General features: G+C 33.9%; 1 protein-coding gene and 1 pseudogene across 1 annotated transcript in view; one reads left to right on the top strand and one right to left on the bottom strand.

The window, feature by feature from the left end:
• Nucleotides 1-27,985, bottom strand: part of Usp3 (ubiquitin specific peptidase 3) — a 93,247-nt gene that overhangs the window by 17,710 nt on the left and 47,552 nt on the right. Inside the window, exons 4-11 of the mRNA XM_076850906.2 lie at nt 19,736-19,819; nt 17,117-17,198; nt 15,117-15,199; nt 13,854-13,967; nt 11,203-11,316; nt 4,282-4,428; nt 708-814; nt 455-535 (exon numbers count right to left, since the gene is read on the bottom strand). Of these exons, the coding sequence (XP_076707021.1) occupies nt 455-535; nt 708-814; nt 4,282-4,428; nt 11,203-11,316; nt 13,854-13,967; nt 15,117-15,199; nt 17,117-17,198; nt 19,736-19,819 (812 nt within the window). The remainder of the gene's footprint in view (nt 1-454; nt 536-707; nt 815-4,281; nt 4,429-11,202; nt 11,317-13,853; nt 13,968-15,116; nt 15,200-17,116; nt 17,199-19,735; nt 19,820-27,985) is intronic.
• LOC143393490 (small ubiquitin-related modifier 2 pseudogene) lies at nt 25,505-26,881 on the top strand (annotated as a pseudogene).

The following is a 27,985-nucleotide window of genomic DNA, read 5'->3' as shown; positions in this document are numbered from 1 at the left end:
GCATATAAGAACCTCTATTCAGCCATCTTGGATCCTCTCTCCACAAATTTATGTCTTTTTCCTTGATTAAAAAGCTAATTGTCATCAATGAAAAAATTAGCACAAAATCTTCCAAAGTAAATTAAAAGCAGGCTTCCACCTTAGCCAACTGTTATATCATCAATTGATTTCTCAAATTATCATTCATATAAAAGAACAAATGACACAATTTAAAACTTTGCTGAGTATTCTTTTGGTGGTCACTAGTGGGATATCCATAAAATTCTATTTCATTCCATCAGAAATTTATTTTTCTATTAAATGGAATTTTGAAGGGTAGGAAAAAAAATTCCTGTTAAGTTACAACAAAGATTCATTAAAGATATGAACCAAGATCTTTAACCACATGAAACTTAAAAATCTATTCAGCTTTTTAAGAAAAAAATGAATTCTGGAACATTAAAATATCTTTTACCTCGTAATGAACAAACTGGTCCATTTTCTTGATTTTTAGAGCGCTTACTTCTGAACTGACTTGGAATATCCAATGAAAGGTCTTAAAATGAAATAGGAAAACACAAGATTTGTTAAAGGAATATAACTTCTCAAAAAATAATCTTGAAAACAGATGTATTTATAAAGATTTTTTTCCTTTGAAAAATAATACCATAAACATTAAAATTATTATTTTAATAAAACAGCATATATGCATGTCAAGTATGTCTTACCTAGAAATGGATCAAATTTCCTTGACTCTGTCCCACATATGAGGCAGTTGACCTCATTCTGGAGAATGCCTCCAAATATAGCCGTAACAACAGTTGATGCTCCATTTCTGAAGAAAACACCATATGGGAAACATCTCACTAAAAACCACTTCTTTGGAAGAATATGTATATAATTTATATTTACTTAAATTATGAACTAAAAACATCAAAGCTATATATACATATACTAAATAAAAGGTTTAAGCTACTGGTCTTCCTCTTCTAATCCTGCTACTTTCTCCACAAACAACTAACACATGATGTATTCGTATTAACAACAAATGTATATGTATGGCAAGATACCCCTTCCACCACCTGCCCTCACATATCCCTCAGAAAGGAGGAAACTGCTATATATTTGAATCTTTGCAACACTTCTCATAATGCACTGAATTCTTACAACTACTCAACTTTTAATGTTATCCTCAGTCTGAAGAAATTTAATGCAAATTTAGTAATTACTGCTAGATGTATAACTTAAATTGAAAGTGCTGAGTGTAACTGTTGAAAAACCTTTTTTAAAAGTTCACAAAAAATAAGACTAATTTTCTTGTAGAGATCAGAAATATATAAATTTAAGAACAATGAAAAATGTTACATAAGCCCTTTGTGCCTCTGCTATAGCGAATGTATACAGGATAACAGGAACAGCACCTACCCCAGAGGCCTTATGTGACAATGAAATGTGTTATAAATATACTTTAGAAGAGTGCTTTTAGCAAAAAGAAACCATTTGAAGTATTTGTCATTGTTTTAATAGCACAAAGTCAGATTACACCTGCTATTTGCTTCCCCTACCCCCTCCAAGTATATATCTTCATCATCGTGTACCTCTGATAGCTTCAGTGGGTCACAGCAGGGACATACCATGGGCTCAAAAGGGCACCAACGAGAGCAGGAATAGCAAGCACCTGTAGAGTAGTATTTTGTAGGCTCCTTTCTAAGAATCCTCACAATAGCTCTATAAGGTAGATACTGGTATCTTCATTTTTCAGACTAGGAAGCTGAGGTCAGGGGTAAAGTGGCTTGTCTCAATGTCTGGCCTGAGCATCTGCTCTTAACACTATATTCCTTCTCTTTATTTAACCAAGATAATATTAATAGATATTGAAATGACTTCAATTTTTGCTATCATCAATAGTACTACAATGAATGCCTTATGAACTTACTTGAGACAGAAAACACCTTTTGCTATTAACAATTTAAGGTGATTTCTATCACTTAAAATTCAATTGTACTTTCTGAGTCACTCCAATTAACCTTACTGCAATGATAAAGCAGACAAAAAAACCCAAGCAATTTTTCTATTTGAAAACTTTGATTCCTTTTCAAGGAAAGGCTTCCTTACTTGACTGGTAGAAGAAAAAGATTGATTTTATTATTTTAAAAAGAGTTCATAAGACACACTGGCTTTAGTAAATTAAAAAATGGAAGATACACCGAGAACCATAGACATTTCAGACTTATACCTGTGTCATAAATAAAGAATGTACCCCAAAACTACCTACTACAAATGATGGAGCTATAACTGACCCTTTTATACTGATGGTCACATTTAAGTTTACCTTTAATTAAAATGGAACTGGTTACTCCATTAAAAAGCAGTATATTTAAACTCAACATAGCTCGCTCTTCTTTTATAATCACTTCCTCTGAGAAATCAAGTTTTGGCTATCTGAAGTATATAGTGTACCATGACTTAAAAAAAGATTCATAAATTAATTTCAAAATTGCTGTTGCATTATATTAAAACTGTATTCCAAGAGAGCTTAAATACTGAGGCTCTTACAGTGCTGGGGTCCTTTCTATTACACTTAATGACTTTCTACATTAAAAAGAATATATCTGCCATTTTTTATCCCCTTTCAGTGGGAGTGGGTGTATTTATATTAGTAAACAGAGATATTGCATATGGGATATTTTTCTATTTTCAGCAAATAAACATAGATCCTGAAATGCCTCCTCCCATGTGCACTGAAGGAAATAAAAGGAACAGTGAATTTTTAATATTTGATTATATACATTTTTTCTTTCTATTCCTAACTCAAAAATGGAACTTGCAATTACTATTCGTTAAAAATGTCAAGAAAGGGTATAGACTAACACTGAAAATTCAGAACTAAAAGAACATCCTACATTATTATACAAGGGTGTCCTGGGCATCATATAAAATAATAATTTCACAGTCTACACATTTTAGAACCCAGTTCAATATCCACTGTGTATCAATATGCTATGATATAATACAAACAGAAATTTTCATTTAATATATACATCTTTAATTTGGTGCTAGCAAGAAAAACAATTTTCCTTTCCTTTCTATATGGGAGTCTAAATGGTGTCACAGCTACTAGAACCTGGAGGGACAAACCTTTTGAGAAATAATGGCAATTCACATCAGTTGCCTTTCTCTGATAATGCCAGATTAGCTGTGAGGCTGCTTTGTCATTAAAAAGATCAAGTCTTGCTGAGCACAGTAGTGCATGCCTATAATTCCAATGTCTTAGGAGGCTGAAGCACATGGATCACAAAGTTCAAATTCAGCCTCAGCAACTTAGTGAGACCCAAGCAATTTAGTGAGACCCTATCTCTAAATATAAAAAAGAGCTAGGGGATATGGCTCAGTGGGTAAATGCCCCTGGTTCAATCTCCAGTACCAAGAGGGGAAAAAAAAAAATCAAGTCTTACTAAACCAGGTTTATTTTATGTATTACTCTTCTTTTTCTTTGAGGAAGTCTTATAAATCCGTTTCCTATATAAATCAGTACTGACAATTTTTTTTAATTTGAATAAAATAAAACTATAATTGACCAAAATCCAGGCTTAAATAACTAAGTCACTCCTTCTTTAAGCAAAATAAATTCTCTGGTCTGAAAGCATATTTTGGCTACTAATATACAAGAAAGTGGTTTGTTTTTATTCATGTTGAGAGGCAAGTAAAAAATAGAGAACTTAAAAATTCCTCAGTTTCATTTAAGAAGACAGACTTTAGAAAAATTCACATTCTTTTAAGCTTTTGTGTTTGGTAAATATATAATTATTTTGTTATAAAAATTAAGTCTAAGACTAGGGTAGGGATTGTGGCTTAGTGGTGGATTATTTGCCTCACATGCATGAGGCACTGGGTTCAATTCTCAGCACCATGTATAAATAAATGAATAAAATCAAAGATCCATCAACAACTAAAAAATTTTTTTTAAATTAAGTCTACACATTATTCAACACATTTAGAGGAAATTTTTTAAAGATTAAATTATACTCATATTTTCTCTATTTTGTTTTTCAATAATCTATGCAAAAAACAATAGAACTATATTAAAATGCAAATACAAGACTCCTCAAATCTGGAAGCAAGACATGTTAATATGTTAGTCCATTTCACAAAGTTCAAGTCCATTTGGTGCACGAAAGTTTCAGCAAATGTCCAGCTTACCCCTCCATCTTCTATAATCTAACACATAGTTACACCATAGAAATGTCAGAGGTCCTCCGAAAAAAAAAGAAAAAGAAAAACCAAAAGAAAACTAAATCTTACATGCAGCATTTGTTACTTGCAGGCAGAGTAGAATTCTCCTGCAGAATTGCTGAGCGGGAAACTCCATTGAAACCACCCTGAAGTTCCAAGTGTAGGTGGTCCAAAAGGTATCGCATGAATTCATGGGCATCCTGCTGCTGATAGCCCCTTGAAGCAAACAGAAACAGTTATGTGGAAGGCTCTGCCTGCCCAGCCAAACACTGGGGGTGAAAGGGTGGGGCAGGCAAAGTGCCTGGAAGGACTGCAGCCATATGGTCACAAGAACACCAAGTCTTTATCACCCTTTACCCCACTAGCTCTACATAATACATAAAATTTCTCTTCCAAACAGAATTTGCTACTTAAAAATAAGCTTAAAAACCACTGAATATTAGAGCTAATTGAATTTGTAATGGTATCCTCAACTGCTTCTCTGCTTGAGAGAGAATACTGAGAGGCAAAAAAAAAAAAAAGGTCTCCTGGATAGTTGCTGAAGCGTCCTACTATCCCATATAGAGCCTTTCTAGAAAAGGCTCAAATGTTAAAATTTCACATCTTACTCTCATCAGAAAACTAGGCATAAATGACCACTTTAAGAAATAAAGAATTTAGAACTCCTTAGAATCAGAAAAATACTGATTTTTAAAAATTTGAACAAAATTAAACTATAATTGACCAGAATCTAGGCTGAGATAGCTGTCATTCCTTCTCTCTTTGAAAGAAAGGAAGAAAAACCTTACACAAAGAGTTAAAGATGTCTTTAACATTCTATAGTTGCATCTTAATCTCCAATCCAAAAAAGACAAAATACTTTTTTAAAATGCATTGACTCTTATACAATTGTGACATTCTTATATCTTACATATATGCATCCAGGATGTTACATGGAATTCTTACACTAATACAGATCAGTGGTAAGAAAACACTGAAAGGAGACAGAAAAGTGACACATTTGGAAGGTTTGGGGCTAGTCAGATTAAAAAAAAAAATCAAGCAATGATATATAAAATACTTTCATAAAACCATAATAGAAAGGACTTCTGTCTACATTTTGCCAGCATAGAAGTTTCCTTGTAATCAATCTAAATCTTCTGATGTGTGGGATTTGTTTGTTTGTTTTGTTTTCTGACACCACGGATTGAATCCAGGGACATATAACCACTGAGCCACATGTCTAACCCTTTTTTGAGACCGGGTCTTGCTAAATTGCTGAGGCTGGCTTTAAACTTGGAATCCTCTTGCCTCCAGCCTTTCAAGTCATTGGGATTATAGGCATGTGCCACTAAAAACATTTACAATCCCCCTTTTTTCCCTAAAGATCTTGATTGACTATATTTTTGCTTCTAGAATTTGGTTATACTTCATTACATAAAATAGAATGTGTTTCCTGTAATTCTATTTTTAAACATTTAAATATATAATTTCCTTGACTTATCTGAAAGCCTTAATAAATATTATCTAGTATGTTAAATTCAATAAACTTCAGTGATCTTGTCAATTATTTCCCAATCATACCATCAAGGCTTCTGAAACTTTCTCTGTAGTCAACTTAGATTTCTCTTGTTCTGTAATCATGCTAAAAGAAACACTCTTTACATTCAGGTGTATGTTTATGTTCTATATTCATATTTCAACCATGTCACTCAAACAACTGCTTGTAAACTAATGAGAAAAAGAATTTATGAAGAGCTAACTGTCTTTTTGACAAAAGAATTAAGACAGAAGGAAATAACAATGGCCCCAATTTTAACAAAAGTTCTGTATCTTCACTTGTTCATAAACTTAGATAAAATTATCCCCTGTTCCTAATGTCTACATAAAATCTGTAGTAAAGTTGTCATGAGCAATCATTATTAGAGAGCACACTACAAATATAGAAAGCCAAAAAGGTCTTGAAATATCATTCTGAATGGAGGGTTAAGAAAGAAGAACACTGATAAAGCACAAGGAATAAATAAGAACACGGGGGCAACTGTCTCTTCACAATAATTTTTGGCACAATGAAGACAAACCAAATTTAGCCAAATCTTAAGGACAAAGAAGTGTTCTGATAAAGAATAATCAAAGAGCTAGGTGTGGTGGTATACACCTGTAATCCCAGTGACTTGGGAGGCAGGAGAATCACAAGTTCAAAGCCAGCCTCAGCAACTTAGCAAGGCCTTAAGGACTAGCAAAACCATCTCAAAGTAAAAAAGGAGCTAGGGACGTGGCTCAGTGGGTAAGCACCCCTGGATTCGATCCCTGATACCATAAAAAAAAAAAAAGATAATAATTGAAGAAAAGGTTTCTTTGTACTGCTTAAGTATAAAAAGCAAGCATTCCAAATAATGCAACAGATATCACCAGATAAAGATATGCAATTACTTGTGTGATACAACATGCAAAACTGACATTCCTATGCATGACTGACTATTTTGAGTTTTGGCAGTGTCACTATATAATTTGGAAAATGGCAAAGACCAATAAGGAATAGGATATGCCTCTATAGACTCAAACGTTATCATTCTAGAACTCCCTCTAAATTACTTAGGACACATTAGAATTTTAGTTTCTATTCATATTTAAAATGTCATTAATATTTATACAAAAATTCTAAGTTACTGTTTTGGGAAAAATATCTGCAAAACCAAAATATGTTGATTTATTTCTATACAATATTTGATATCAATCATGGCTGAGTTGCCTAAAGACAAAAACTCCAGAAAATAAAAATGACAAAAGTGAATTTGTGTTTATACAAAATAATAATTTCTTAGCTATAAAAACTAATATTGTTTTTTTTAATATTTATTTTTTAGTTTTCGGTGGACAAAACATCTTTATTTGTATGTGGTGCTGAGGATCGAACCCAGCACCGCGCACATGCCAGGCCAGCGAGCTACCGCTTGAACCACATTCCCAGCCCAAGAAAAACTAATATTGTTTAAATAACATTTTTAAAGTCATTCTATTTATAAATATTTCAAAAGATTATTAAAATACCACATGCAAAGATCTATGTTGTTTATAAATAATTTTTATACTTTCTATAAAAACCAAGAAGAAAAGCTAATCAATAAGAATAATGTCTGTTACTTATTCTCCCATTACTTTTAAAAACATTGGTTGTAAAAAGAAATGATTAAAAAATAAATAAATAAAAGTTCTGTGTTAGGAAGTTAAGGCAAATAAATTAGGTTATACATGTAAAGTAGAAATAGCATAAGAGTGACATGAAAAGCAAGCAAATACTATCAGGACCTAATGTGAATTATTAAGAGACCTTCTTGAAGTATTAACATTAAGCTGAATCCTAAAGAAAGAAGATAGGGATAACAAGGTAAATACTATAGGCAGAAGCATATGACATACAAAGATATCAAAGCAACAAAACAAAATCATGGAAAGGAAAGCAAAGAATAACAAAGGCTAGCATAAAAGACTACCCAAATTACAAAAGAACATATCCTTTGACCCTGAATGTGTATGTATAAGACATTTCATTGTAACACTGTTTAGAATGGCAGAAGATTACAAAAAAAATCTATACAACCATTGGTAGGGGAGTATTACGTAAATTATGACACAAGCGTAAAATGGACCAAAGAAGCTATTTACTAATGTGAATCAAAGTAAAACAAAAAAGAATAACATGACGTCAGTTATGTTTAAAATCAACATAGACACACTTGTTAATATATGTACACAGATTATCAATGAAAAGATGCACAAAAATCTAGTAAATATGACTGTTTCCAGAAGACAGAATGAATGGCAAAGGAAGAGAGTAAATGAAAAAACATTCACTGCATATTCTTTAACCTTTTGAATTTTTAACCATGTATGTCTTACTTCCTTTTTTTTATTAGCTACACATGACAGCACAATGATCTTGACAGTTCATACATTTGAATCAAATGGGGTATAATTTCTCATTTTTCTGATTGTACAGGTTGCAAAATCACATTAGTCATACAGTCACCTATATGCATACAGCAATAATAATGTCTATTTTATTCTGCTGCCCTTCCTATCCCCCCTTCCCCTCCCCTCCCCTCCCATCACTTCTCTCTACCCAATCTAATGTGACACACTTTTTTTCTTTAAAGAAGTAAACTTCATAAGTTTTATGAAAAAGACAAGAATAGGAAGAGAGGGACATACTAGGAAGTCATTAGCGTGCTAAGTGGATATGTACAGTGGAAAAGGTCAGGAAAATTTTTCCTGCTGGCTTTTGGTTTGAGGGGGGGGAGAAAAATTAGCCTTGATTTCTTTATCCAAAGCTGCTGACTACATTTAAGAGCATTTTTACGCTGCATTTATTTAATAAATGAAAGTTGTTCCTCCTACATGAAGTTTATATTTCTCAATCATATTTCATTCCAGGGGATTAAGTTCCTTAGACATTGTTATGTGATAATCAGGAAAAATGGGCTTTCTAAACTTAAAAAAAAAGGCTTAGGGTTGTAAATAAATGTAATAAAAACATAATTCAAGACTCATTGTGCTTCCACATAGTCATGTTTTAAGAATCTCAAAGCACACTAATAGAAATAAGAGCTATTAGAAGAAAAGCCCACCTTCTTGCCTCATACCTGGGCACACACAAAAGCCTTAACCATGATATAATCTCAATATCTAGACCTAACAAAGAAAATTATTCTTTCATTACATGAAAAAGGAAAATGATCTCAATTACTACAGACCTAAAAGAAAGCCCAGCCAAGAAAATAATAGCCCCTAATTCTCAGCAATCATTAAGGAATTTTAAGAGTTCATGTATATCAGAAATCACTCCAGAAGCCAGGCGCAATGGCACATGCCTGTACTCTCAGTGACCTCAGAAGGCTGAGGCAAGAGGACTCCAAGTTCAAAGGCAGCCTCAGCAACTTAGTAAGACTGACTCAAAATAAAATAAAAATAAGGGGTGGGGTGTAGACCCACAGTAGAGTGTCCCTGGGTTTAATCCCCAATCACCCCAGAGAATCCATGCTGAATTCCTCAAGCTGGTTATCTGTTCTAAAAAATTCTTTCCCTATTGTTATGGTTTAGATATGTGGTATCCCCCGCAAAAGCTTATGTGTGAGACAATGCAAGAAAGTTTAGAAGTGAAATGATTGGGCTAACCCAATCAATGAATTAATCCCCTAACAGGGTGACTGGTGACTACACACCGAGTGTCCCTGGAGGAGGTGGGTCATTGGGGGAGGTATGCCTTTGGTACATATTTTGTGAGCTGAACTTAGTCACTCTTTGCTTCTTGAGCATGTCCTGAGATACTTTCCTCCACCACAATCTTCTGCCATCATGTTCTGCCTCACCTCAAGCCCCAAGGTCCCAGCTATCTAGGGACCAAGATCTCTAAAACCATGAGCCCTAAAATAAGCTTTTCCTCTTTTAATTATTCTTGTCAGGTTTTCGGATCACAGCAATTTGAAAAAGCTGACTAAAACACCTACCAGTAGGAATATCAGAATGTGAAAATTAAGCAGCTAAAAACTAAATCATGTTCACAATTGGGCCATAGAAACTAGAAAGGGCAGAGATGTGGGAAGATTTAGAGGGAAAGTAGAATTATGTTATATAGAAGTACAATAACTTTTCTAAACTTCCAAAGAATGAAGGGCCTTGCTTACCCTGGGGACCAAGAACAATATAAAATTAGTTAGTGGGTCTCATGCAAGACATGTGGACAAATTACTATTAATGTGTGTATTATTAACCAACTTCACAAACACCTAGATTCCAATTCTGTTCATGATATCTAGTGGATGTATAACACTGAGATGGGAGTAACACTTCCTACCTTGCTTCGAATTTTTTTGCTGCTTATCTTTTAATGAGGATCAGATATAAAATTTTCTGCTTGCCACATTATAAGCATTCAATAAGTGAAAATTAATAACAGAATACAAAGATTAAATCCCTATTCAAGAGTCCAACTAGGTGACTGTGTTAGAAATAACCCAACTAGTAGTATCTTAATAATCATTGCTACCTTTCCTAGTTAAGAGTAAGGGAATTCTAAAAATTCTTATAAAATTAGTCTCTCCTAAGAGGAAATTTAAATGGCATGATACATAAGTTCCTTTCAAATCAAGACCAGGATTAAAAGTAGTTATTCAGGTCAGATCCTCAAGACTATACTTTTCAGCAAGGCAACAAATTTCAGTCCTTTGAAGTTGTTAACTTAACATTTCTCTATACTGAAAAATTAATCTATTAGGCAATAAAGCAAGATATATTTCTATATCTTGTGTGCTGTTTTTAAGCAAAGGAAAAGAAGATATATACTAGGTACCAAAATCATGACTAATAAGAATCAAACTCATTCAGGAGTGGCAAAGGCTGTTGTCCAACACCTGCAGTGCACCACATCTACTATTTATTACCTGAATCCCTAAGGGCCGACTAACCCAGAAGATGTCAGCTATCTCTTCTGACAGCACATGTAGCCAGAGAGGAAGCCCCTATAACACAGTCCCTCTACCACTATGTCAGGATGGGCACTGTAACACTCTGCAGCATAACTCCTAATGGATATGAATAGTATTTTCAGAGCATCAGAACCCATATAAGAAGAGTGAATATAACACCATGGATTTCTACTTTTCTTTTGGATATTTTTAATTGGTTTAACAAGACAGTGTATGATGGCAATTACTCTAAGAGTTTCAAAGAACCAAGAAAATTTTGTCCAGTATTTTTCTTAGCATACATGTTATTTATAAGGGTTTTATTTTTATAACAAAATACCCTACCCTTTGTTAAAGATCTTTCTAATGTATATTATTTATAATTTAAATAAATAAGTTTGTTTAGTCAAATGTATTCAACTTCTGCTCTTCTTTTATTAAAAAAAGTATCATCTAGAATAGTTAAAATATCACTACTTTATCAGAAATTGTTTTAGAAGAGTGTAAAGACTAATTTTGTTCTAAAATATCCTTCTTTAATACTTACCTAAAATTTGGCATTATCTTCCAAACAACATAAAACAAAGATTCCGGGCTAAATGCAGTTTGGCTGCCTTGCCATAAAGCACAGAGTGTTTTTCTAAACTCTTCTACCAAAGACCTGGAAAAGAAGAAGGAACAATATCATTAGCATTACTAATAAGGGGCTACTATTTCAATATAAAGTTTAATTGTCTAAAATGCATAAGTGAAAAATAAAAGCTTTAAAAGGGCTTAGTCTTTTCTGAACTACATTTGACCACCAAATAAGAGCACCTCAAAAACCCATAGACATAGCAGTTAATTGCTGACAAAACTAGTTTTTAAGCACATCGTTAACTCTGAGAATACTAAAGTACTGCCAAATTTATACATTCTGAATTTTTTTAAATGCACAGAAACAATAAAGCAGTGGATAATTTATAGCCAAATCCTTTAAGAATGTCCATTTTAAAAACATAAAACAAGCATTAGCATCTCTTTCTCCATCTCCTGCATTCCTGCATTTTTTTTCTTTTCCCTCCTTCCTTCTTACTTTAATACTAGGGACTGAACCCATGGACACTTTAGCACTGAGCTACATCCCCAATTCTTTTTGTTTCTTATTTTGAGACAAGGCCTTTCTAAGTTGCTGAGACTGGCCTGATTCTCCTGCCTCAGCCTCCCAGGTCACTGGGATTACAAGCATGTGTCACTGCCCTGCATTTTTCCTTCTTGCTCATCACTAGGAGCTCTTCTTAGATGTTAACCTGTGAACATTTGCTCTCTTCTGCCTCAGAATTCATGTGGTCACAAAGTTTTTAATGCTCAAAACTGTACCCAGACTCTCAAATCCAAATTTAAAAGTCAAATTCTTCCATGGCCATTTTTATTCAGGTATCTCTGGTTTCCAATATGAATTTTCTACTGGAGGTCCTCTTGTTACTTCAAATTCAATGTGATTTAAATAGCTCAAGTACCTACTATTCTCTTTACTCTCCCTACTGTCACCCAGTATCCATTTTGTTCTACTCTCATAAGAATAGGACTATCGTTTTTGCTGAGTGTTCGAATTGCCAGAATAAAAAGAACTGTGAGTGTACACAACTTTAGGGAAATTTCCTTAAAGAGAAAGAGTAGTTCTTATTGATCCGTTTCCTCTTTCCTCAAGCTGGAATGAAGATGTAATGGCAGATAAGAGTCTCACCTTAATGGTTGCTCCAACAGAAACCAGAGGAACTTGATGACTTTGTGAAACAACCCTGGGCAAATAACCTCTGACTCTTACATGAGAAAATAAACCATGGATGTTTAAGTCACTGTTAATTTTTATTTTCCATGCATGTAGCTATAACTACATATTCAACTTCAACTTCTCTGTCAATATAACAACCACACCCTTGGATACTCGATTAATGCATATATCAGAGAACCTCGATACCTTCCTTCTCAACCCCTATAATCTAGGTCCCTGGGATACAAATTGTATATTTGACTTCCTAGGACCTGAACCTCTTCCTGCATTTGGGAAATTTGCCATTGTAAGCATCTTAGTGGGAGTCAGAGCCTGCCGCCTACCAGAAGCTGAAAAGTCCAGATTCTGGCTTTCTCAGCCTCCCTCACAGTCAGAACACATATGTGGCCTGAGTTCTCAACATCTGAAGCACAGTAAGTGACAAAAAGAATTAAGGACAGCACCAAACCCTCTCTGTCGGTGGTAGCAGCAAAGATCATCACCCAGGGACAGCAGTTAAGGGGCCTTTACCAGCACCCATCTCCATTAGGAACTGTGGCATCAGGCTGTGCAGGAAGGCAGCAGTGTCCTTACAGGTCAGTTCTATCCCCTCCTACCCAATTGAAGCCTGCTTGAATGCAAGAACTTTCCACCTCGTCCTTCATACTGCTATAAAATAAAACTCCCTTCCAACACCACTCATGTGACATTATTCCAATCCTGCTCTGATGCCTGGTTTTAAAGTTTCCCCATCCTGGGGATCTACCCATATTGCCCATTTTTCTAAAATGTTCTATCCTACTCTTCCTCAGACACTGAGGAAGGACACTGTCAGATTATAAAATGATGTTTCAAAATGAGTGGCAATGGGAGTGTGTGGATTTGGGATAGGCAGACAGGGAAAACATTAATTTACAAGTCACTGCTCTATTTCAGAAAAGACATGAAAAATCGTGATTATATAGCAGATCTTCTGAATCCTAAATAGGAAAAGGCTATAATGAATTTAAGTTTGGTCCCTAATATCTGTTTTTCCCCTCTTCATATCAATTAGAAATTGTATTGCCCTATAATTAATCTGTTGGCTACAAATTAATTTTATTAGCCAAGACAGGTTTACTGAACACTATCAGACAAGTCAAGTCACATAAACCAATGATATTCATGTTAGTCTACACCTAGAACTCTATCTAGATGTCAATTCTAGAATGCCCAAATTAGCAAAGACTCAACAAGTAGAATGCTAAATTTATCCTTCCTGTTATAGTAAACAGAAAGAAAAGAATTTCAACAATTATTAAGACTGCCAGCTAGATACTTAAAATACAATTTTCCCTACAGTTTTTTTTACGTGCCTATGAACTCAAATAATACAATAAAAATCACTAGTCAGAGTCATGTGTTTTGCAGCTCAAAGCCAGAAAGGACATATTCTGATAACTCACACATTGTTATCCCCTTGGCTCCTGGTGTGATATGTTCGCCTTCCTGCTGTTTTCCCATTCCTTAACTCCACAGCGGGCAGTTCTTTGAAATAACAGCAAAACTGCTCAATGTTACTATTTTAAAAGAAATAGAAGAAAATGATTATTTTTTTTAAAAAAAGAAAAGAACAGAATTTAATATAACTGTAAAGAAAGTTCTATGAAATCTAGCTATGGATTTTGAAAGTATAATCTTTCAATTAATTGTCACATTTTAAGTTGTATTAAATACGATCTCTTGTAGTGAATTGCTTTATTATAGTTCTTCATGCACTAAACAGTATGGATAACTTTGTAGAAATGAACAAAGAACTTAAAATCTCTCTTCAAAAATATCTCCAATTTTCCTTACATCTATTGATTGACACCATTACTCTCTTTTGGGTGCTTGTTTCTAGGTATTTGATAATTTCCTTAAATAAAAACAAATCATATTATTTATATAACATTATATAGAATCGTAAGAATGTACCTTTAAGGAAAGATCAAATATGGTTCTTCTTCTTATTAGCAATTTGATTTGGGAAGATAATTTACTATAGCATGTGATACATCTAACACTATACAATTCTCAAAATATTCTGCTGATGTCAGACTTGTTGGCTGTTTCATTTTTATTATTTCTCTTACATTTTGAAGATCTTCTAAATGTGTGATCTTATTACCATGCTGGAAACTTAACTAATGACTAAAATAAACTCTCTGAATAAGGGAACTGCAAACTGGTCCAAAGGCCAAATGTAGCACTTGGTCAGGGAGTTTTTACATTTTTACAGTAAGTTTTACATGAGGAGGAGGAGGAGGAGGAGGGAGAGGGGGAGGGGAGGAGGAAGGAGAGGGGAGGGGGAGGGGAGGAAGAGAAGAACATGAACTAAGGACTAAATTATTTATTATTTATTATTTTTATTTATTATTATTATTTATTATGCTGCCATTCACAGAAAAAGTGTGCTGATCCCTTCTGTAGTCTATTCAGGAAAAAATGAGAAATAAATAATAACAGCTAACAGCTATTTACTACCAAGTGCTGCTGTAAGACTTCTGACAATTATTTAATCTTCTCACTACCCTATGAGGTAGGAACAATTATTCCCAATGTTACTGATGAGAAAACTAAGGCAGTCAGTTGAGTAACTTCCCCAAGCCATATGACTAGAGTTAGAAGCACAGTCTTTGCTCTTAAAACTTTCACGCGAGATACTTAAGCTCTGACTACAATGTTACCTGAGTGACTGAAGGATGGCATTCATGAAACATGTGTTGCCCAAATTCCGAAGGCCTGTCGCACAAATGGTAGTGGTACTTCCCTATAAAATGGAAAAGAAGAGGCCATTAGTAATGCCAAGGGAAGGCTGACTGTTTCAAATATCAAAGTTAAGCAAAAGCCTCACCTTGAAACTCTAGTATCAGGATAGTCTGAAAGTAGTCCTTTTCTGTCCCAAGAATATGTCAAACATACGCTCAATTTAGTCTCTATGTGTATAAATATTTTTTGAAGGCTATTCTGATCCTGGGGTTGTTCTAAATGAGAACAATGTTGTCAATGGATCTTTATTTTATTTATTTATACGTGGTGCTGAGAATTTAACTCAGTGCCTCACACATGGTAGGCAAGCACTCTACCACTAAGCCACAACCCCAGCCCCTAAATGAGAGTATCTTATTGGAAGATTATAAGAAAATAAACATTAGTATGTAAAATGAAGTACACAATGCAAAAATAAACAGGAAAATAAAATTTAAGATTCATACCTATATAAGATTCTATTAAATATAATGGAATCTGAAAAAAATTATGTAAGCCCCGAGTATTTCTGTTCCCAAACTTATAACTTGAAGCCATGCATAAACGACCAATATATGTTTTCTTAGCAATGAACCTTAAAAAACAACTTCTCTTAAAAAGACTTGAGCCTTGCTTTTCTGATTAGTTTTACAAGGCACCATGATGTCTGAATACTATACTTAGGAGGTAGACCTATCAATTCAATTCAAAACATTTCTGCCCATTAATTAAAATGGCTACAAGAGCACTCTGGCTGTTTGTTTCAAAAAATAAAGACTATGGCCGAGCTGATGGCACACACCTGTAATCACAGCAGCAAGGGGGGCTGAGGCAGAATTCAAAGCCAGCCTCAACAAAAGTGAAGTGCTAAGCAACTCAGTGAGACCCTGTCTCTAAATAAAATACAATAGGATTAGGGATGTGGATCGGTGATTAAATGCCTTTGAGTTCAACCCCCAATACTCCCACCCCCCCCAACCCCTGGCAAAAAAATTGAGACTGTGGACAAGTCCAAACACAGCTACCATGACATCAAAGGGTAGTTATGGGGCAAAAACACTGGTTCATTTAAAAACAATTTAGTGATCTTTAAATTTTTGTTTTGGTACGGGGGATTGAACCTAGGGGTGCTTAATCATTGAGTCACATCCCCAGCCCTTTTTTAATATTTTATTTAGAGACACAGCCTCACTAAGTTGCTTAGGGACTGACTTTGAACTTAAAATCCTCCTGCCTCAGTCTCACAAGCTGCTGGGATTACCCTGTGTGCCACCACACCCAGTTTGACCTTTAAATTTAGCTCATCTATTAATTGCTTTGGCTTGTACAGCATTAAACAGATGATTACCAGAATGTTTTCTTTTTCTTTTTTCTTTCATTTTTTTAATGATACTGGGGATTGAACCCAGGGGCACTTTACCACTGAAATACATCCCCATTTTTTTATTTTGAGACAGGGTCTTACTAAATTGTGAAGGCTGGCTTCAGACTTGCAATCCTCCTGCCTCAGCCTACCCAGTCACTGGGATTACAGGTGTATGCTACTCAGCCCAGTTGCATATTCTTCTATGGTAAAATTATTTTAAAGACGTCCTAAGGAATAAAATTTGCAAAAGTTCAGACCCATAGAATTTGCACTAGTGATGTTTACCATAAGGAAGCAAGGATCTTTAAGATTCCATAGAAATGGAATAATAAGACCATAAGCAGGCATTAAGAGCAACCTGCTTTCAACAGCAGAGGAACACAGTAAGCACTGACAGATGGGGGACTCCCACTGGAGTCACATCAAGAATGATTAGTACAAGTAGCAAATATTTTATAAAATACTCCAAATCTAATTAATAAAAGTCCTCAACTAACAACATTAAATGTTAGAGTTATAACAGTGACTAGATCTCAACTACCTCTTGTATTTAAATAAGTTTTAATTACTTACATTTACTTTTAATAACTTGCTGTTTAGAGATGAGTTTTCCAAAAGTTTTCTTTTCCTATGCCTGTCAGCTGTGAAAGCTGAGCTATTAAAACACAAAAAAACAGTCAACAAGACATTAATATATACATGCTACACAACAGGCTAAAGAATAAACTCAAGATTCCCTCTGCATCTAGGGCATGAAGCCCTGCCTGACTGCTTAGTCATGCCATCAAGTGACCAGTCAGGCCCACGAGTATTTGAAATTAACTGAAGCGTTCAACTTCCCTGGAAATTCCCACTGCTCCTCCAAAGCTGAGGAAGGGCTGGATGCTGATCCCAGCAAAGCCAGCCAGCTAAATATAGTTTGTGAGACATGCCATCCCAATTTCCACTCTGTCTACCTAATCATTTGTGAAGCTTCAAAAACGAGAAGACCCATTCCTTACAATAAAAGGAAAAACCTGACATCAGTATTCTGAATTTAACAGTGAGTCTAAAATAATATGCCATTTCTTTCTTAATTTGGATAAAAGTATGTTTCACTCATATGCCTTGATAGATTATGAGTGTGGGAATGATAATTATGGGATTATAAGCATATATAAATTAATTTGATTCACCTATGCTGTAAAAAATTCTAATTAGATTAGAAATTCTTAAAATTATTTCTCATCAAAATTTTTCTGCTTAAATTTTATCAGAAAGTTGTTCTTCAAAATGTCACTTTAAAGTTATTGGCTATCAGGAGAACTAATCTGAAGGAAGTAAAAATTATAGTTTAAATACAGACTTTTAAGTCTGCCAATTCTCTTCTACCTTCTAAAAGTACCCAGCTAATCCAAAGTAAACATATAATTATTTTTCTTTCCAGAATTAAAGTTAACCTAAGTTTAAAATTCAGTTTCAAGGTGGCTTTTCAAATGCTCCATAGCCACATGTGGCAAGTGGCTACCATATTAGAAAGGGAAGATCACAGAATGCTTACATAATTGCAGAAAGTTCCACGGGCAATGAGGCCCCAGAAGATGTACAGGATAAACACAAATATAATCACAGTTTTTAGATTCCACCATAAATTAAAGCCTATGTTTGTAAAACATAAAGATAAATTTAGGTGATGTTTCTCAACATAGGAAAAGAACTGCAAAGTAGATTTCTCAGTGGGGCCAAGTAGAAGTATGCACAAGATGGCTGTGACATCTTTTACCTGATGAAGTAATAAATAGAAACAAAGTATTTTCTAATTGTATGAACACACATACAGTTATGGAAGGCCCTACTTTCCCTCTGACTTAATTCTGACTTACTTTGGACTGAGGAGGCAGTCTTGTCTTAGAGAAAACTAAGTAGCAGAGAAAATATTCTGGTAGCTACCCACTTTTACACCAAGCATGTAAGATCTTTACAATGACATTATCATCCCAAGAGTGACTAATTACTTCAGTAATCTCCTACTTCATAATTTATTGTGAGCAACTTTAGACAAAATTAAATATTTGGATTAGTAATCTGTACCTGTGTTTCTAATCCTACATAGGCTCAGGATGCTTAGTTTAGATTAAAGGGGTAAAAAAAAATCAATTTGAGAAAGAACAGAGCAAAAGATGACAAGCTGAAAGTATTTAAACCCAAAGTGATTGAATTATTTTAGAATCTTCCTTATAAGCTTTATGTTCTATTTAAGGCAATAAGACATGATTAAAGACTTTGGTCAACAAATACTATATAGTGTTGCACTGAAAGAAGTTAGGTTATTTCCCTTTCAGTATATATTCTGAAATATTCTACTGGATCTACATTTAAGTTTGTCAAGGGATCCCTGCTTTGGCATATTTTCACAATGTCTTCTATACACCAACTGCCAAAATAAATCAGATGGCACCTGATGATTTGGGTGATTTATACAGATTTCACTTGAGTCAGCAGTCATTCTAGGCTATGCTTCTACCCACTGTAGCTTCAAAGGCATTGCTATTTGGGCTTTATTTATCACTTCAATTTCGGGTCCAGCGAGCTTTATCTGAATAAGCATTCAGCTATAGTAAGAAAAGTCTATTCACATAAATTCTTCAATTTCTCTATGATCACAAAGCATGTACAGTTCTTTGTAATTTCAAATATGCATTACCCCTAACAAAAAACTATAAGATGAAACTAGAATCCTGTGCTATTGTACAGATGCAATGATACTTAAATCTAATTTCTCTTAATGCATAAATCTTAGTCTAATATCTCATAATACATTTGACAGATTTTCTAATACTAAAGGTAACTCTATAATGATCTAGTCTAAGATCTCATAATACATTTGACAGATTTTCTAATACTAAAGGTAACTCCACAATGATCTTATATTGTTTTCTGTCCTCTCTCCCAAACTCTCTTTGCAAATAAATTGAGTACCTCACAAATTGGTGGGCAATAACAACAACAATAACAACAAAATAGGTTCCTGGGCCCTTAGACATGGCTTATCTAAACAGTAAATGAAATGTGGGCAAAGTTTCAGATATCCAAACCCAAAACATAGTCTACCAATATTTTATGTACAATAAAAAACAAGAACTCACAAAAATTCCACTCAAAGTGCTAAAGGACCCCTTAACACCCTTCGCTTTTCTAAGACCTAATACTTACTTTTCCAAGTTCTGTAAGTGTTCTCTGACTTTCTGTACCAGTCCCAGCTTGGTGTCATTAACCACAAAATCATCACAGCGATAACTGCAAGGAAAATATTAATCAATGTGTATATAAAGAGCTTGAGGAAACCACAGTAATGAAATCACTAAAAGGTCTGGCTGTTGCCAAGATGATCACATGGCTCTGTAGGCAGATACTGTTGGAGGTAAGTTTAAAGAGGATCTGGAATACACAATGGAATGTTTTTAAGAGTCTTTTTAAAAAGCCACATAGGCAATGAACACTAGCTTCTTTTCACATTTTTATTTAAAAGCTCTTCAATTCCTCCTTTGGAAATGAAATGAGCTGTGGACATGTGTTACATTCTTTTTAGTGGTACATAATACATGGAAAAGGAAATAAAAGCACCCATTCATGTAGCCTTAAGCCTAAAGCTTTAAGGTAACACTTTCCAACACAAATTAATGGGAAATTTGGGGGAGGAGAGATACAAGTGAAAAGCAGGAAAAAGGTAATTTAACTTGCAGGGTTATATAGAAAAAGTAAAAGCTGGATATCTTATACATAATTAAAATAAATAGAATTCAGATGAGTTAGGAAGAAAGAATCTTTCATTTTGAGGCACTAGAAAACAAAAATATGAAACAAGCTACATCTTTCAGGAAATTGCTAAGTGCTCTGTAAAAAAAATGTTTGGGGTGTTTTTAAAAATCGACACAGTATTTTAGCAAGTCAATAAGCAAATAATATAAGGACTCACATACAATTAACTGCATTATCATTTTATTTTTTGCTGGAATAGGCCAATTTTAACAAAAACAATTTATAGGCTGGCAGTAAGATATTCTTTTAAATGTGCAGTTTTGTACAAAGGCACTTTTTTAACTACTAAAGAATAATGAAAATAACACTGCTATTCTGAGCAAACAAAACCTTGAAGGCATAACACTTAGTAAAAATAATGTTATCTCTAACCAAAACCAAGAAAACATCTCAAATATCTGAAACCAATCTATAAAAAATTTTAAAAATAAAAAAGAGAGAATAGGTGGAAAGTAATGATTCTAAAAATTTAGATACAAAACCATGGCTTGTGTCTTTCATTCAGAGAAGTGAAATTTTTAAGTGAATGCTTTTGAAAACTTAAACTGTTACCTTTGTCATTATTTAACGTGCACCCTCATTAACTGACCACGCATGCTGTCAGTCAGGATTTCTCTAACACATTCTCAAGTTCCCAGGGTCAATTTCCAACATTTCCACATATAGCAAAAGCAACCTTTTATATCCTGGACCATCTTTCTTTGATCAAAGTACCTCTGGAAGGGGAACAAATTTTTCACTGATTTTATGACAAGTACATAAAGGTATCAAATTAATGAAAAGGTTTAATTCATAAAGGTATCACATTAATGATAAGGTTTAATTCTTTGCTCCTCTGAGCATAAATGAGGGTAAGGACTACTTTATGAATCTGGGCTTAAGGTACTCCTTACTTCAATGAACCTTACGTATTTACTGCAGAATGAAACTGCATTGTTATTCTACTTTAATTCCTGTTTACATTTTCATTTTTTGTTTCCATAAATGTATGCATGTAGTTTAGATAAAACAATATTCAGTGTTCAAAACAAATCCACTCCAAATGCTAGTGTTCATCTGGGAAATGAAGTCTAAGTACAAAATCAGATAACTTTTCTGTATTAACAGGGTGCTATTATACATAAATGAAAAACAAACCCCTAACTCCTACAAAATAGTGGTTGCTTAGTTTAAAGAAACAAATTGTTTAAAATTATTTCATAAAAAAGTATTTTGGTGGGATGATAGGAATTCAGCCTAGAATATAAAATTACATTTGTTGAAGTAGCATTTTCACATACTAAAATATTAGAGCTATTTATGACCTGGCTCTGTTCTTAACTAATGAGACTCAAATGGGTCAAGCTACTTCATCTCTCTAGATGAACTGGTCATTTTTCATCACGTAAGTGAGTAGGCTGCTCTGGACTATAGAGTTGCCCTAATGCAGCTAGTGCCAACTGAGTAAAATAAATTGATTTTTAAAGATTTAAAAATTTTTACTTAATAACTGAAACAGCATTAACCTTTATGAAACATAACTGTATTTTATGACAGAACTATATTTTGCTTTCATTATTACTTTGTGCAAAATGTATGGCAGTGTACATCATGTGCATGAAACATTTCCAGCATTACACAAGAGCACAGCATGAATCTAGTTGTGTCAACAAAATGATTTGATGGTTTTTCTATGTAACAATGTAATATTATAATGTTATTTCAATATTTTATGCAGACTACATGAGTGTATAGTGACACCTATAAATCATAATTGGTAATTAAATTGAAATACTTGGTTTTTTTTCTAGCTCAAAAATTAAGAATGGAAGCTGGGCACAGTGGCATCCACCTGTAAGCCCAGATCTCAGGAGACTGAGGCATGAGGATCCAAGTTCAAGGCTATTCTGGGCAACTTAGTGAGAGCCTGTCTCAAAACAAAAAAACAGAAAAAACTAGGGACATAGCTAAGCAGTATAGCACCGCTGGATTTAATCCCCAGTACTGCAAAAAGGAAAAAAAAAATTTAAATTTTCAAATGAAGGCATACCACTAGGACAAAATCAAGTGGAGATGAAGTAGGGAAGGGGGGAGACATGTTGCAGACTTAACTAAAATGGCAGTTGCAATTTGCACTAAAAAAAAAAAAAATTAAAAAACTTTATAGGAAAAGTTTTAAGATAATAAAATAAGACATTATTAAGAGGAAATTGCAAATGCATTTTAATGTAATATAAAATTGCCTCTCAAAAAGTAATTGAGGAAATTAGTCACAATTAAATGAGAAAATAGATGTGTAACAAAAACATATATTAATGATTTCTAAAGGATTTGAACTTGTAACTTTGGTTAACTATAAAAAGGCTTGGAATCTTGCTAAAGAAAAAAACCATTTGTGGATAGATAAACCACTATTTCCATTTAAAAATTATGAGTAAAGATTACAAGGGATATTTCACAAGAAAATATTTTCAATTGAACCATCAAGCAACTGTCAGTGAATAAAAGACCTTTCTAGCAATATTAAAAATCAATCAAGTCAACACCTGAAAAATTGCAGGTACTTTTTAAAATTTTTTAACTTTTAAGTGACTTTTTTACAAGACAAGACACACTGCCAAGTTAATACTTCAGGTATGTTTTGTCAAAAATTACTTCAAAATTTACAAAGGAATGTCTTTGTCTATTTGCAATCTTAAAAAACAATTTGTCTCGTTTGTATTTTTTAACATTTTACATTTGTCACTTTCAGCTAAATATGAAAAGGTTTCTATCAAGATACTGTTCAATGAAAAATCCGGACTTATGGGAATTATTTATTTTCTTATTTTGTTTCACCATCTGACACGTATTACAAGTATCTATGCTCTGAGGCAGACAACATCACAGAGGCAGTGATTAAAGTTGTTTAGCATATATGGTCGAATGCTACAACTCATCACGTGTTTATGGAACTGTTAAGATGAACAGAAAAAAATGAATTTAATGCTAAAAGGCATGTTGCATATTTAACTAAAATGCTTGTGTTAAGGAAGAGTTGTACAAAGACTTAACTTCACTTTTTTTTTGGTAGTGGGCATTGAACCCAGGGACACCCAACCATTGAGTCACATCCATAGCCCTTTTTTATTTGTAGACAGGGTCTCACTAATTAGCTTGGGGCCTTGCTAAATTGCTGAGGCTGGCCTTGAACTTTCAATCTGCTAGTCTCAACCTTCTAAATCGCTGGGATTACAGGCATGTACCATGACACCTAGCAAGACTTACTATACTCAACTCTAATTCAAAATTTTCTTAAAACAAAAGAAATGCTTGCCAATAGTCAAGACTCAGAGTAAAACCAGGAAAAGATTTTTAGAAATCTGAATGCAATTTACTTTTTTTTTTTTTTTACTTATGTCACAATGCATATGAATGAGCTAAAGTTGAAGATCCAAGGAGAAAATAGCTTATTTGTGACCTAGCTTGTGACAGGTTTAAGAATTTGTGTTAAAATTGAAACTTTTCATAGTACAAACAATGATTTCACACATTTTTCAACATGAATAAATGTGCAGATTTTAATTATAATAGACTACATTACATAAACTGACTGTAAAACCTCTAAGAAAAATAATACCTTTTTGAATTTCATGTGATAATACATGGAATTATCACAAAAGTAAATGGATTTACTTGGGCAGATGTATTGTAACTAGTATGTTTTTGCTTCCAAATAAAACGAATTGTTCTTATGAGTCAGTTTCGTCAACAAAGATGCATATATTAGAGAAAAAATGTTTTGTGCTCCATTTATTATATTTATATTTTAATAATATTTGGAATACCATGAATCCACTTTTTAACTTCTTTTTTTACTTGTAGATGGACACAATACCTTTATTTATTTATTTGTGATGCTGAGGATTGAACCCAGTGCCTCATACATGCAAGACAAGTACTCCACCACTGAGCCACAACCCCAGGCACACCATGAATCCACTTTTTAACTGCAATTTTTATGAATCTAAATACTGATGAAATATTTCTGACAAAATACGTAGCTTCTCAATTGAAATGTGCTATAAACCTAAAACAACTTTGAATTTTGAAGATTTTATATGGAAGAATGAAAACTTTCTAATAATTTTTATACTGATTTCATGTTTACATGATAATATTTTTGATACAAAGTTAAATATAGTATATACTTAATTCTATGTTTTATTTTAACATGGCTACTAAAAAATTTAAACTGCAGATAAATTGCATTATTTCTGTTATACACACAAGTAAAATGAAAATCTAGGTTAAGAACTACCTGCTTTAAGATTCTATACTACTACCCAATATCATAAAGGGACACCCTAATGTAATTTCATTGAACTATAAGAACTAAATTTTATTTTGTCTAGATTTGTTTTCACAAGCTTAAAACACTTTAAAGTTTTTACAACTATCTTTGTTTCTCAAGAATTTTAAGCTGTATTTTAGTTACTAAGAGGGATACTTATTATAGGATGCAACTTCTCTGTTGTCTGAATTCACTATGCTATTCAAGTGATTGATTATTTATTATTTAAGAAAAACACCTGCTTCCATGGGTCAAAACTTCTAAGAATGTCTTTTATGAGGTGGAAAATCCATAAATATTAGTTTCCCTTTTTTGTGTTACCAAAAACTTCACAGCACACTCCCCCTCTCTACTTGCCACTTTCCTGTTTTGATTTCTTCTTCCTCCCAGGCCCAAAACAAAAAGAAAAAAGAAGTGGTAAAGGTGAGAAATAAGTGAAAATTTAAATGTTGCTTGGTTATTATTAAACTAAATTAATCTCATGTAAAATTAACCTATACATGAGATTTTTGCTTTCTAACTGGAAACTATCCCACTAATACTGGTGTTGAAAAGTCCCCAGGCTAACCCTAAGGCAGGAATAATGAAAATTCAAAGCTAGCCTCAACAACTTAGTAAGGCTCTATTAAAAAGATGCTGGGGATGTGGCTCAGTGGCCCTGGGTTCAATCCCTGGTACAAAAAAACAAACAAACAAACAAAAAAACCTAGCAGGCAAGCACTTGAGTAAATAAGTTCTAAAAATCGCTTCCTGGTTTTACTACATTTGCATTAAAGCTGTTTGGTCAGAATTATGCTCACCTCTAATACCTGAAAAAAAAATTTACTCACTCTTAATTTTCTCTTCAAGTTATGTTCAAAAAAAGTACGTAACTTGGGCTGAGGTTGTGGCTTGCCTCGCACATGTGTGGCACTGGGTTTGATCCTCAGCACCACATAAAAATAAATAAACAAAATAAAGATATTGTGTCCATGTATAACTAAAAAAAATTTTTTTAAAAAGTACATAATTTATAGGCTGTGTTTCAAAAGTTTGTGCACTGGTCCTAACTTAGTATAAATTTCTCATTTTAAAATAAGTTATAAAATATGGTTAAATACCCTAGGTGAAAATACATGTTTCACAAACTACAGTTGAAATGGTGTTACAAAAAGCTCTACTTTTTGTTTTTGTTTTAATACTAGGAATTGAACCCAGGGGTGCTCTACTACTGAGCTATATCACAGCTCTTTTATTTTGTGAGACAGGGTCTCATTAAGTTGCCAAGGCTGGCCTGGAACAGAATCTTCCTGCCTCAGTCTCCCAAGTAACCAGGATTACAGGTGATGCTCTGCTCTTCCTTGCTTCTTTTTTTTTTTTTTTTTTTCAACTTTTAAAATTATTTTCAATAGGAAAATAATACTTTTGGTTTGAAAGTCCTGGTTAGGCCATAGGTCATTTGTGAGCTTCATCTCCATTGCTAAGTATTTATTTTTGTATCTAAAGGACCCAAACTAAAGTACTTCTGTGATGCCTTATCAATTTTCATTTTTGATACATTTAATCTGAAATTCTGACATTTGCTATGGGCTCGAAATTATACTCAGCTCAGCATCAGAGAATTATTTTTTCCTTGTCTTCCTTGCTTCTTAATAACTGGCACTAAGTTGTGACAGGAGAAAGCCAGGTAGGATTCAGGTAACTTGATTAGTCTTTGCCAGGAGAAGACGCCTGAGGTTCAGCATCTCTTCATTTACATAGAACTTCACATGGGAAATAAGTCAGGGATTACCTATGTCATTCAACCAACTTTTAGGCTATTAAATTTGTACTTCATATCTAGTGACTTTAGGTTACTCTCTAAGTAAAGATGAGCTCTACTACTAATAGACTACTTGTCAGAAAGGGGGAAAGGTTAATTTCTACATTTAATTAAAAAAATTAAGAAAAATCAAGTAAACTGAACACTAAAAGGAAAAAATACAAGGAAGGAGTCAAGACTAAGAACAAGGATCAGATTAACTTGAAGGTGGCGGGCAGAATGGTTTTACAGTGCAGTTTAATATTAAGAGGCATACACTTAGTAAACTTATAAAAGCCTATTGTGAATGAAAGGGTTTGTAGATGAGACAGATCAGATTTAATTTTCTAGGCAGCCAATTAATGAAACAGACACACCTGAACAGTTGAAAATGGATGATAAAGATACAATTGATGTGTTCCAGCAGCAGACAGGAGGTGTCAACTAAAAATAGAACCTGCTACTTTACTCCAGAACTCTGTTACAGACCAAGACTACATTCTCGATTAGAAAACTGCATTTTTTTTCACTACATCCTGAATAGTACTGTACAGTTTTCTCTTTCCCCTTCCCCATTCCTTTATTGTACATAAAGTACCTGGTATTATGTGCACAAGCATATTGCATTTTTTTAAAACTAAATAGCCAATGATATGTTGTTTTTTTTAAGATTTTTTTTTAAGAGAGAGAGAGAGAGAGAGAGAGAGAATTTTATTTTAGTGTTTATTTTTTAGTCCTCGGCAGACACAACATCTTCGTTTGTATGTGGTGCTGAGGATGGAACCCGGCTGCATGCATGGCAGGCGAGCCCGCTAACCTTGAGCCACATCCCCAGCCCCCAATGGTATGTTTTGATTGACATCAAATGGAGATGGGATGGGGAAAAATACTGGTTCTGTGAAAATATCCCCTTTCTCCATTAGTGGCATGTTCATTCAGCTCTTTTCTTTATATTCCAGTAAGTTATGTTGCTCTGTTTTAACAAAAAACAAAACAAAACTAACCTGAATGACATAAAAAATCCTTGCATACCTTGTTCAACTGGAAAATTTAAATATTTTTCAAAGGACAATTTTATAACTTTTGTATATAGCTGTTACATGTAGGGCAACCTGTCCTTAAGTAGAGGTAAATTACTCTTAAAAAAAAAAAAAAAAAAAGATTCCCAGATAATTTTCCCTTCAAATCAAGCATCTTGTTGTTTAAATAAACTTCTTGTTAAAAAAAATGGCAAAAGATTTATCCAATCTGAAGGGGGCAGGGAAGGGACAAAAAAAAAAAGGCTGGCCCAGTGGTGCACACCTGTAATCCTAGCGGCTTAGGATGCTGTGGCAGAAGGATTGCAAGTTCAAAGCCAGCCTCAGCAAAAGCGAGGTGCTAAGCAACTCAGCAAGACCCTGTCTCTAAATAAAATATAAAATAGGGCTGGGGATGTGGCTCAGTGGTCAAGTGCCCCTGAATTCATTTCCCAGTACCCCCATCCCCCAAAAAAGAAAATTAATATTTAGAAATAATAAACAACATATTAGTGATGTCAGATTAGGTAATAAAG

This window comes from Callospermophilus lateralis, chromosome 3 (assembly GCF_048772815.1).
Source record: "Callospermophilus lateralis isolate mCalLat2 chromosome 3, mCalLat2.hap1, whole genome shotgun sequence".
Classification (NCBI taxonomy): Eukaryota; Metazoa; Chordata; class Mammalia; order Rodentia; family Sciuridae; genus Callospermophilus; species Callospermophilus lateralis.
Note: the sequence above shows the minus strand (reverse complement) of the source record. Positions and strands in the feature narration are given on the sequence as shown.